The 12,719-nt window shown below is 33.0% G+C and overlaps 1 protein-coding gene across 1 annotated transcript in view; it reads left to right on the top strand.

Annotated features, from left to right (window-relative positions):
* The window catches only part of LOC110094891 (elongation factor G-2, chloroplastic), a 35,275-nt gene extending 33,039 nt beyond the window's left edge, over positions 1–2,236 (top strand). The window contains 1 exon segment of the mRNA XM_020820231.2: positions 1,800–2,236. Coding sequence (XP_020675890.2) covers positions 1,800–1,964 — 165 coding nt within the window. The 3' untranslated portion in view covers positions 1,965–2,236.
* The last annotated feature ends 10,483 nt before the right edge of the window (positions 2,237–12,719 follow it).

The following is a 12,719-nucleotide window of genomic DNA, read 5'->3' as shown; positions in this document are numbered from 1 at the left end:
AGGTAGATGAGCGGCTTTACCCTTAGAGATAGGATACGAAATGAGCATATATGTGAAAAGTTTGGAGTAGCTCCAATGAAAGATAAGATTAGAAAGAGTCTCCTTAGATGGTTTGGTCACATTAAACGGTGGCCCTTCGATGACTCGGTTAGGAAAATAGATGTATTAGATTTAACTTTTGTTAAGAAAGGTAGAGGTTGACCTAAAATGACTTGGTTATAAAATATTAGAAATGATATTTCTTTTTAGATTTAAACGAGAATTTGACTTTTAGTAAGACACAATGGAGAAAAAAGATTCATTTAGCCAACCCCACGTAGTGGGACAAAGGCTTGTTGTTGTTGTTGTTGTTGTATGCAAAATGAAAAAAAAAACACTTCATCTAGAGTATTAGAATCTTTTGCAAACTCAAACTTACACTTAGGCTTGATAGGTTTCATAATTATCATTCTTTATTATACTTAGTAGCATATGTGTTATTCCTCTCAAAATGACAAACATCCAGATCATGAAGACAATGTCTACCCAAAATAACGATCAATGTGCTGTGGGATAGGGCTGCAAACGAACCGAACCTAGCTGAGTATGTGAGTGTTCATGTTTGTGTTCATTTAATATCAGCTTGTTCATGTTTGGTTCATGTTTGTTCGAGCTTTAGCATTTGTGTTCATGTTTGGTTCATTTAAATTAAGGAGTGTTCATGTTCGGTTCATGTTCAGTTCATGTTCGTTCGTTTAGTGTTTATCGAGCTTGTTCACGAATATATTTAACGAATTTTTTTAACTATTAAATGTTTGAAATTCTTGCAGTCTAGGGTATAGACTTAGATACGATATTAATGTTACTCCTAGTATCGAATATGAGCTTGTGAAATTTCTCCTAATATTTGAATTCTTTTTTAATTAGAATCAACCTTAAGTGTAGTTATCATACAACTCATGGCACTTAAGTTATCAATTAAACCATCTTCATAATTTTAAATTTCTCATCAAAATCATTGATTTCATTTTCTTCCACATTTTATTCAAGTCCCTACTATGAACTCACTAGCATAATGTTTAATTTGATGACACTTAGAATATGACTTCATTATAAATTTTAGAATCAGATGCAAATGCAATTGAGTTATTCTTAGTATTATCATTAACTACCGTATTAAATTATATAAATTTAGCAACTCAATTAGTTGTTATAAAGTTGTCAAAATCTCATCTCATTCATAATGTATTAAGTTATTCTAATAATTAACTCGCCTTCTAAGCGACACTATGACAATCTAAAGCTATGATACCAATTTGATGGACTGAGGGTTCAGTGTTCTAATGTTTCTAGTATGCTATGTTGTATGTAAATCATGAAAGGGAACTTAAAATTCAAAGATCTTGAACCACTAAATAAGCTATTTTTCTTAATAGGACACAATGAAGAAAAAATATTCAACTGCATGTAATGAGATAAAGGCTTGATGTTGAAATAAAGATAATAAATTTATACATCCTAAAACATATATTCACAGACTTCTTCTGAAAATCCAAAAGCTACTAGATATGTTTAACACGAGATCAAATCAATTCAATTCCATATAACCATCATATTTAACTTTGATTTTATAATAAACCCAACTTTTGAATTTACAAAAACAATAGCACAATTTATAATAATCCCTAAAGCTTGATGTTGTTGTATCATCTCCCCTAACATAAAATCTGCTATATTTAGCAGCCATCGAGTTAAGCTACTTTTAAAGTTCTTAAACGGTCGTATTTCCAAGGTTAATTACTGATGCTGTAAATATACAGGTGGTTGATGCTTTGGTACCGTTGGCTGAAATGTTTCAATATGTGAGCACACTGCGTGGGATGACGAAAGGTCGTGCTTCCTACTCGATGCAGCTCGCCAATTTCGATGTTGTTCCCCAACATATACAGAATCAACTCTCCTCTAAAGAACAAGTTGCAGCTTGATTTTCTTCTGTTCAAAGTGCAGGCATGGCTTTGCAGGTTTTTTCAAGCACTAAGCTTCCATTATTTGGAGAATTACCTTGATTTCATATTAAAAAAATGTAAAAAAAGCATTTTTGAGCATGCAATATGATGTTTGTTTTTTTATTATTCAATTACAATATTTTGTTGATCCAAAAGGTCTTGGATTTGAGGATTAGTGTGAGTGTGCTTGTATTTGATTTGTATTTTGACACTTAATTTCTCAAAAATTTAAAAAAATATCATATTTTATAGCCCTGTGACCAAGTTTGAGATTCTTTAAAATTTGCAAAAAAAAAATCCCCTTTTCAAATAGGTTGAAATCCAGCTTTTTTATTCCAATTCTGCAAGTATTTATTGCAGGCAACATATGCTTTGGCAATCCTTATGACTGACTCAAATCTATTACGGGATGAATTGGTATTTTTAAAAGCATAATAACTTCTTAAAAAATTATATTAATTAGTTGATAATTATATGTATTGGAATATGCACAAACATCTAACACGTAGATAAATAAGTTAAGAGCACAATAATAGTAACAATCATTAGAGTTTTTATATGAAAAACTTGAAAAAGGGAAAAATGGTGGCGCTTGGTATAACTAAAATTAGTCTAACTAGTATTTATATTTGGTTACAAGTGAAGCTCTTTCTATGAGGAAACATTAAGAATACATATTATATTATTGAAGGTGAAAGAGCCTTTTGATATTAGCATAATTGAAATTAGGTGTCAGAGCCGATGTAGATGGTATGTGTTAGCATTATTAATAATGATTAATAATGAAGTATGTATGCATTTGGAGTGGCTAGGTGATAATAGTCAAAAGATTGTAAGTTGAGAGACTATGGTCAAGTAATTGTGGTCAGAATGATTGGAGTCTGACAATGATGGTTGAATGATCATAATCGAGCGATGGTTGCTTGATGGCTATAGTGGGCAGATGATGGAGGTCAAAAGGATCATAATTGACAGGAGATAGTTGTTGGAAGAATGTAATCATCAGATTACAAAGATTGAAAAGACCATAATCAATGGGTGATGATGTTCAAAAGAACCGTAGTCAGACGACTATGGTCCAATGATCATAATTAGGTGTTGGTGGTTCAAGGATTGTAATCAGACAATAATTGTCCGAGCATCATAATCGGGTGATGCTAGCATGAGGACTGTGGTCAAGCATTAGTAGCAATGGTGGTCAGAGGATCGCAATCAACGAGTGATAGTGGTTAAATGACTATAAATTTAGACTTCTTGGGGGTCGGTTGGCTAGGTCGAGTCGGTAAAGTTAGCTTACTCGGGACAAATCTTAATTTTTTTTTAATTTTTCAAGTGGAATTTTTACCCGTTGATTTTTTTCTTCGGAAAACATTTCAGGCAGATTATGTTGTGCTGGAAGAACTTTTCAAACTAGTATTTTACCAGCAGAAAACTTTTCATTTTAAATATTAATTTTCGATGGATTTTGGTCATTTTCCAGCAGAAATGGACATAAATAAATTCGTCATAAATTCCAGCATGCGAATTATAGACATAAACAATTACTTTTAATATTTTATAAGTTATAATTTAAATTAAAAAAATTAGCCGCATATGCATCCTTAATGGCTTGATGGCTTTCACGCGAGGTGGGCGGGGTTTGAACACCGCCATAGGCGTTGAGCTTGGGGTTTGCGTACAGGTTGCAGGCTTGGGGACTTACGGGCGGCCTTGGGCATAGCAGGTAGGTTTAGGAGAGCCGATTAGGTTGGCTTGTGCGGCGAGCTTGGTGGGGCAAGCAGACTAGATGGAGGTAGTCGGTTGGCTAGGTCAAGTCGGTCAAGATAGCTTACTCGGGACAAATCTTAATTTTTTTTATTTTCCAGGTGGATTTTTTACCAGCTGATTTTTTTCTTCGGAAAACATTTCAGGCAGATTATGTTGTGCCTGAAGAACTTTTCAAACGAGTATTTTACTGGCATAAAAATTTTCGTAATATTTTCGACTGATTTTGGTTATTTTCCAGCAGAAATGGACACCAAAAAATGACAATTTTCCCGTAGTGGGAGGGGGAATATTTATGTTTATAGCCCAAATATGTATAATCTAGCAAGTTCCTTCAATATTTATTGTGCATTCAGGACAGTCTTCCTGACAACCATCTTTAATATATCTTCTACCAAACTTCAAAAATATTTCAAGAAACTTCATGGAAGTCTCTCAAACTCTGCATAACTTCTACTCCTTGGGTAGAGGCATAACATAATCTTGAATAGACAGTAATGATATAAAGATATATTGATCTTGACCTTCAATTTTGAGATACATATAGCATTCACCACCTCTCAATTAATGGTACAATCGATTCAACCTTTTTCATATAAATTTTTATCAGAAGTAATGCTCAGACAAATAACCTTGAATAGGTCAAACATCCATAGTAGATTTCTCTTGACATATTTCATAATAGTCAATGTAATTGAGCAACATTATGATAAACAATCTTAGATAAGTCAAACATCTTTGATAGATTTCTCTCAATCTCTTCCACATTAGTTGATGTCATTGAGCAATGCTTTGATAAACAATCTCAAATAGGTCAAACATCCTTGGTAGATTTCTCTTAATTAACCTCTTATGTATAGATTTATGCTATTGTACAACACTTTGATAAACAATCTTGGGCATTTCAAATATCTTTGGTGGATTTCATTTTTGTCACAACAGTTTTATAATCTTTTTATAAATAATTTTATTTATTTAATTTTAACGTTATGATGTTCTAAATATTTGTGATATAAGAAAGAATTAGTAATATTAAGTGTATAAGTTTCAAGGCATATCTAAAATAATCATCAAATAAAAAATATTGAATGATATTAATAGAAAATTAAATAAAATTTTGCTCAAAAGCCCTTGGCTTAAGTGGTGTAGTTTAAATTTCTAATATTGAGGTCTAAGACACTAATCTCAGCAAATGCAAGATTGATGAATTTCTCCATATCCACTTTGATTCAATATCTGTAATTGGCCTTGTGACCCTACTTATATATTTGTAATTGACCTTATAATTCACTTATATTTCAAGATCTAAAGAATTTCTTCTAGCAGAATCTTTATTTTTGAAAAACAATTATTTACAAAAATGATGACTATAAATAAAATATTTGTTCAATAGTTATTATGTAATGTAAATACAATTAAGATAGTTAAAATAATTATTATAAAGAAATTTGAAAAAAAAAATTAATTATTCACAAAAATGATTTTGAAAAACAATTATTTACAAAAATGATGACTAAAAATAAAATATTTGTTCAATAGTTATTATGTAATGTAAATACAATTAAGATAGTTAAAATAATTATTACAAAGAAATTTGAAAAAAAAATTAATTATTTACAAAAATGATGACAAATATAAATTATATGTTTAATAGTTATTTTATATGAATTAATGTTTTTAGCAAATTAATGTAAATAAATTAAGATAGTTAAAATAGTTATTATGCAATTTTTTAAATAGATATGATAATTAATCGTAGGGTTAGCCATCACTGTCTAAAAATGAATAAAGAGTAATATTTTGTCACACTAACATTTAATCACGAAAGCAATTAACAATCAAAATTTTAAAATATATAACACCGATAAAAGAACTTAAAAGCTATTATTTAACAAATATATTTGATCATATTTTTAAAAAATGTATAACAAACTATTCATATTTATTTTCGCTTCGTATAAAATTATAATTATAATTCTTCATTACAAAATTTTATACTATTTCAAAATTTAAACTAGCAAAAACTAAAGGCAAGACTAAATACATATTTTAAATTATCAATAATGACACTCTAACCTTTAACAAACTAATCATAAGATGATCCTAATTAATCTTTAAGTGAGCCGAGCTAACTCAAACGTAGCTCGTTAACAAATTCACGAGTCGAGCTTGACGGGCAATGCGTTTGAACCCAAGCTCGGTTTGATTGAGCTTATAAGCTCATTGTGCTGCTCGATTGACTTAAACTATATTCAAAAATTAATTTTAAGTTAGAACTATATAATATATTTTTAACTTTTTAAAATTATTTTATAAACCCCATTGTTTTATTTGTATATTAAAAATATTTTAAAAAATTTAAATTATAATTTGAAATTAAGAAATTGAGCTCAATAACTGAGTTAAGCTCAAACTTCCTAACTGAGCTCGAGTACTCGAGCAAAGCTCGAGATTAAAGTTTTTTTATTGAGTCATGTTCAAGCCCAGTATATGAGTTCGAGCTCGAGTCCGATAAGAATTCAACAAGTTTAACTTAATTAAAAAAATACTTAACTTGACTCAACTCATTTACACCCATACTCTAATCATTTCTCTTTCACTCTCACCTTACTCTTCATATTACTGACACTCAAATGCTTTTTGAAGGGGACATATAAACCAAAACACAATCATAGCATTATTTGTTGTCATAATTATCTCTAGGTAAAATATCATTTATTTCCCCACCCCTTCCCTTCCTACAGCACCGACTCTATGCCAATCAAAGAAACATAAAACACAAGCCATGTCGCGCGAGGGTTAGGTTAAAACGGGTTTGCGGGTTGACCCGGCAACCCGGCGGGTCAACCCGAACCCGACTCGTTTCTCAAACGGGTCAATTTCTGGAACCCGAACCCGACCCGTTTAGAAATCGGGTCGGGTCCAACCCTGAATTTTCGGGTCGGGTCCAGGTCGGATTTTCTTGTCGTGTCAAATATTGACACTCCTACATTAAGCTACCTAATTAACTAATTACCTTTATATGTTGCCTAAGCACACCTTGTGCGAGGAGAGTTGACTAATGGTCAAAGGTCTCGGCTTCTGATTGCATGCCTAATCTATTAAAAAAAAGGTGGTTAATTAAACTCAAAGAAAGATAATTAGTGCCAATATCAGAGTAATTAGTTTGATGATTAAGAACAGTACAGTCTGATAATCTCAGGCGTGACAACAAGAAGATGCCTCTTGAGAGCTGGTATCATCATGTGGCATGTGATATGGAATGATTATTTTAGCTTAAATTACTGATAGTGGCAAGTAATTATATATAGTGGGAACAGCTTTTGATTAATCGCTTATAACGGACATTTTATTGGGATTTGGTTCTTATTTGGAAAGGCCAAGTTCTATAGATAAGCTGGTGAATAATGAATTAGTGCCCCTCGGTGATTTATGGGTTGGTGTGCACATTACTCATGAGCAATTGGGATTAATATGTTTATTTCTTTAATGTTTGTATCAATAGGGAGATTGAACAAGATTTTTAAGTTTGTCTTCTCCTAGGGTGATTAAATGTCTATGTTTTCTATGTAAAAAAAAGTATTTTCTTATACATGATGATATCACTATTCATTTCTATAAAAGATGATTTTCGTATATCAATTCGGCGTGCCAAAGGTACGTGAATCAATGTATATAAGGAAATTTTATTTCGAATCGACGTCACAATAAGCATTTAGGCTTGGAGCTAATGTTGTTTTTATTGCATGCTATAATTTTTATAGCAATAGAATGAGAGAGTTTAATGTCTTAGTATTATATACAAATCAAGCGTGCACGCATATAAAAGATATTGTAATAGATACCATTTTTTCTATGTGCAAAGTAGAAAGGGAAAAATAATGGTGCTGGCCCAATTCAATTGATTCTACTAGTATTAATTATTGGTTATAAAATGATTCTATATCAGTAATTGTGAGAGGCAAGAGAGAATATAACAAATAGTAATGACACAAAATTGATTAAAAGCTCAACTTGTAACAGCATTGAGGCAATAGATCGGTATTTAAGGGATCATTTAGGATTTATTTGATGAGACGGGATTGGAGATTAAAATTTTTAATATAAATCATTATATTAACATCAAGAGTTTGGCTTGGCATGCATTGGCATTGGTGTTGACAACATGCATTTCCCTTATAGGTGATGGAGTGCATCAACGTTGTTGACGACAGCGAGCGATGGAATTAATGAGCATCATAGTAGATGGGTAATGGTGGCTGAGATACTAAACTTGGGTGATGATGGTTGTGAAATCATAGTTGGGCAATATTGCTTAAGAGGTTGTATAGTAAATGATGTTCGAGAGGCTTTCTTACTGCTTCTTAAAACAGCTTTTTAATGTAAAAATTTTATTTGTTATACTAAAAAGCTGTTTTAAGAAGTAATAAGAAAACTGTCCCAAAGGAAGCCTAAAACTGTTGTTGCGGTCTGAAAAGCAAACCGATAAAAAGTTATCCTAAATGAAATCTTAGGATTTATTTGAGACAACTTTATAGTTGTTTTGTTTTTCAGACAACAATTATAATCTTGTTTGGCTACTTTTTTTTTTTTTGCAGCTTTCTAACCTCTTTAATTAAAATTTTCTCTAGTGAAATTTTATTTTCTTCAATCATAATAATAAAGCTATTTTTTCGACAATAACTTCCCTTAGTGTCTTCTATAACTTCATCGATGGAAATCCTCCAACATCAAACTGGCAATTAGCATGGGCTAGAGCTTTCTTCTATTGTAGGAAATGTTTAGTTGGTGGAGTTAATCAAGTCGCTTGATCTACAATTTGGTGTGAAGACTGCATTGTAATCAAATTAATTAGACTTTCCCTGCACATAGAATACTTTTTACCAGTTAGATGCCGTTAAAAGTCTCATTATTTGCCGGAGTTATCATATAGAATATAAATATAACTCTTAAATTTAAATTTATTACCATTTCTTCTATTTCTTGTTGAAGACATTACCAATAATAATGAATGTATCAATGCCTCATTGGTTAGATTATAATAGTTTCTTTTTGAATGAATTTGCTGGTACCATGGAAGAGTTTTTCAATTTTGTGTTCTCGTAAATGTAGCATAAATTTTCAAATAGGATTAAATGTCTATGTTTTCCAAGCAACAATAATTATTTTCCTATGGAAGAGTTTTTCAAATAGGATTAAATGGCTATGTTTTCTATGTAACAATTGAATTGATTACACATTAAATAAAACAGCCAGTTGGAAGTCCTTACAGAATCAAAAGCTTGTCTAAAAAAAATAGCATTTGAATCAAAACCTACTAAGCCGAAGATCCAATTAATACAAAGAACAAATAGCAAAAGGATACACCAGAGAAAGAAAAAAAAAAAGATAGAAAAATAAATGAAGCTCAATGCCAGAACAACAGAACCCTAACCGGGACAATAACTTCCCTTAGTGTCTTCTATAACTTCATCGTTGGAAATCCTCCAACATCAAACTGGCAATTAGCATGGGCTAGAGCTTTCTTCTATTGTAGGAAATGTTTAGTTGGTGGAGTTGATCAAGTCGCTTGATCTTCTAAACAAAGCACTACTTTAAGTTCACCTTTTTTTGCCTCGCGCCGCTCTACTAGGGTTTGTGAGGGCTCTTTAGCTCCGGGGTGTCCCTGCCCCTCGGGGGGCTTCTCTCATCAGAGATAGCTTGTTTTCAGGGAAGTCTTTTGTTCCCTGCTCTTATTTTTTTGTTTTGTAGTGGTTTTTCGGAGTTGTTTTTTCTGCTCCCGCCGGTGGTTCCGGCATGGTTTCGTCTAAGCTTAAAGACCCTGGTTTTTTAGGGGGGTTTTCTCATTCTCGGTCTTTCCTTCAAGCTTTGGCTGGTTCGAAGTCTTCTTTTCTGGATCTGCATGTCTCCACGTTCCGTGGACTCCCGTCTCTTTAGGTTTCTGATTTGGAAATTAATGATCTTGCAGCCCCTTTTCAATTCTCCCTTGTTGGTTTTTTTCCTTCTAAAAGACCTCTGTTGGAAGCTATTCGTAAGTTTTTTTTTAATTTGAAGTTAAAGAATGAGGTTTCTATCACGATTTTAGATCATTGGCATATTTTGATCAAGTTAGCTGATGATCTTGATTACTGTAGAGTTTTCTGTCAACGTTCATACCTTGTCTTTAACTGTTTTATGAAATTGACAAAGTGGTCGCCGACTTTGGACATTGGTGTTGAGTCATCGGTGATTCCTATCTGGATCTCCTTTCCTCATCTTCGTCCCCATTTCTTTTCGCCTCGGATTCTATCTGGCCTTGGCGGTTTGTTTGGGAAACCTCTAAAAATTGATGAAGCTACGGCTTAAGGTTCCCGTCCGTCGATTGCTCGTGTGCTTGTTGAGTTAGATATTACAAAATCTTATCCTAAGAAAGTTTGGTTAGGGTCGAAAAAACAGGGTTATACACAGGAAGTTGCGTTTGATGAATTCCCCAACTTTTGTGCCGGTTGTAAATCTATAGGTCACTCGATTGGAAATTGTCGACCTTCTGCTCCTATCTCTCAGATCTCTATCCCTCCCCTTATTGTTAATTTGATTTCTGAGAAGTCCGGGGAGGGTGATATTATGAAATGTGGCTTAAATCATGTTATTAATTGAAATGATGTTCAAACTACGGTTGTTGAGGGGAGTTCTGTTTTGCTGAAAGAAGTGAATGGTGAAGTTGTTTCGGTTAATGATGGACGGGATCCTTCTACTCTTCATAGAACTGTCGAAAATTCTAATACTATTTTAGATGTTGTTTCGGCTCCTGTTGCACAGGGAGTTATAAATGAGACTTTTCCTTCTCTGATAAATTTAGGTGCTGGCGGTATTCCATCTGAATTTTGCTCGGTTGCTTTATCTCCGAATGCTAGACCTTTTCTTCCTCATGCTGTTGCTTCTGATAGCAATGTTATTTTGGCTCCGGTCTCTACGGGAAATTTTATTAATTCTGTAGGTGGTGATGTCATGACTGAAATTGGTGTTGTGGGTTCTGTCTGGGATGAGGCTCCGTCTCTTCAGAATGTGTTTTTAGATGCTCAGGCGATTGCTCTGGGGATGGAGGTGGTTTCTGTTGCGGGGAATGACGGTTCGCCTGTACTGGGTATTGTGAATTCTAATGGAGATGTTCATGTTTTAGAAAATGAGGAAGGTGGAGCTGATGTTATTGTGTCTGTTGCTGTGGATATGGCTAGAGAGGAAGGTATTCCTATCGAAAACAACCTAGTTGAGGTTCCTGTTAATGTGGTTGATACTCATAAGATGGCTAACTGTGTGGGTAATCCAGCGGGTATGGAGATTAGGAACCAGAAAAATTTGTTTTGATTGATTCGTCGGATGATGAATCGTATTCTGATTTTTATGATTATGATAATGATCTTTCCCTTGTTCGTTCTTCTAATATCGCTACTCGGGGGAAATTTTTGGGGAGAGGTTGACATAAAAGGTGATTTTGTGTGACGTCTTGTTGGTTGTCTTGCTGATTTTCCTAGGTTTTCGTTTGGCTTTGCTGTTCGTTTGGCTGCTACGAGAGGCTATGGGCAATGATGTGGTCGGGGCTCGCGTCCCGGTCGTTTTTTGCTGGTGGCAACCGTAGGTGTGGAATTTTGGGAGGCTTGTTGGGATAGTATCAACAACTTACTGGATGGTCCGTGTGGGACGTCTTAGACGCTGGAAGCCTTGATTGATTTCTGAGCTCGCGTTTAGCTTGTAGCTCTACCTGTTATTTGGTCTTTTCTTCTGTTCTGTTTGAGTTTCTGTTGTAATTATTTTTGGTTCATTAATATATTTTTATTTCCTAAAAAAAAAAAGTTTTGTTAAAAAAAAATAAAAAAAGTCGCTTGATCTACAATTTGGTGAAGACTGTTCTGTAATCAAATTAATTAGGCTTTCACTGCACATAGAATACTTTTTACCAGTTAGATGCTGTTAAAAGTCTCATTATTTGCTGAAGTTATCATATAGAATATGAATATAACTCTCTTAAATTTAAATTTATTGCCATTTCTTCTATTTCTTGTTGAAGACATTAACAATGATAATGAATGTATCAATGCCTCATTGGTTAGATTATAATAGTTTCTTTTTGAACGAATTTGTTGGTACCATGAAAGAGTTTTTCAATTTTGTTTTCTCGTAAATGTAGCATAAATTTTCAAATAGGATTAAATGTCTATGTTTTCCATGCAACAATAATTATTTTCCTATGGAAAAGTTTTTCAAATAGGATTAAATGTCTACATTTTCTATGAAACAATTGAATTGATTATACTAGTGTTTATGTTGGTTATAAATGGAATCCAAACTAGTTTTTTTTTTTAATAAAACCTTCGGAAGGGCCTACACATTAAATAAAACAGCCAGTTGGAAGTCCTTACATAATCAAAAGCTTGTCTGAAAAAATAGCATTTGAATCAAAACCTACTAAGCCTAAGATCCAATTAATACAAAGAATAAATAGCAAAAGGAAACACCAGAGAAAGAAAAACAACAAAAAAGATAGAAAAATAAATGAAGCTCATTGCCATAACAACAGAACTCTAACCGGGACAATAACTTCCCTTAGTGTCTTCTATAACTTCATTGTTGGAAATCCTCCAACATCAAACTGGCAATTAGCATGGGCTAGAGCTTTCTTCTATTGTAGGAAATGCTTAGTTGGTGGAGTTGATCAAGTCGCTTGATCTACAATTTGGTGAAGACTGTTCTGTAATCAAATTAATTAGGCTTTCACTGCACAGAATACTTTTTACCAGTTAGATGCAGTTAAAAGTCTCATTATTTGCCGAAGTTATCATATAGAATATGAATAAAACTCTCTTAAATTTAAATTTATTGCCATTTCTTCTATTTCTTGTTGAAGACATTGCCAATAATAATGAATGTATCAATGCCTCATTGGTTAGATTATAATAGTTTCTTTTTGAACGAATTTGCTGGTACCATGGAAGA

The sequence above is a fragment of the Dendrobium catenatum genome, unplaced genomic scaffold (genome assembly GCF_001605985.2).
Source record: "Dendrobium catenatum unplaced genomic scaffold, ASM160598v2 fragScaff_scaffold_1413, whole genome shotgun sequence".
Lineage (NCBI taxonomy): Eukaryota > Viridiplantae > Streptophyta > Magnoliopsida > Asparagales > Orchidaceae > Dendrobium > Dendrobium catenatum.
This window is presented reverse-complemented; position numbering and strand designations above follow the sequence as displayed.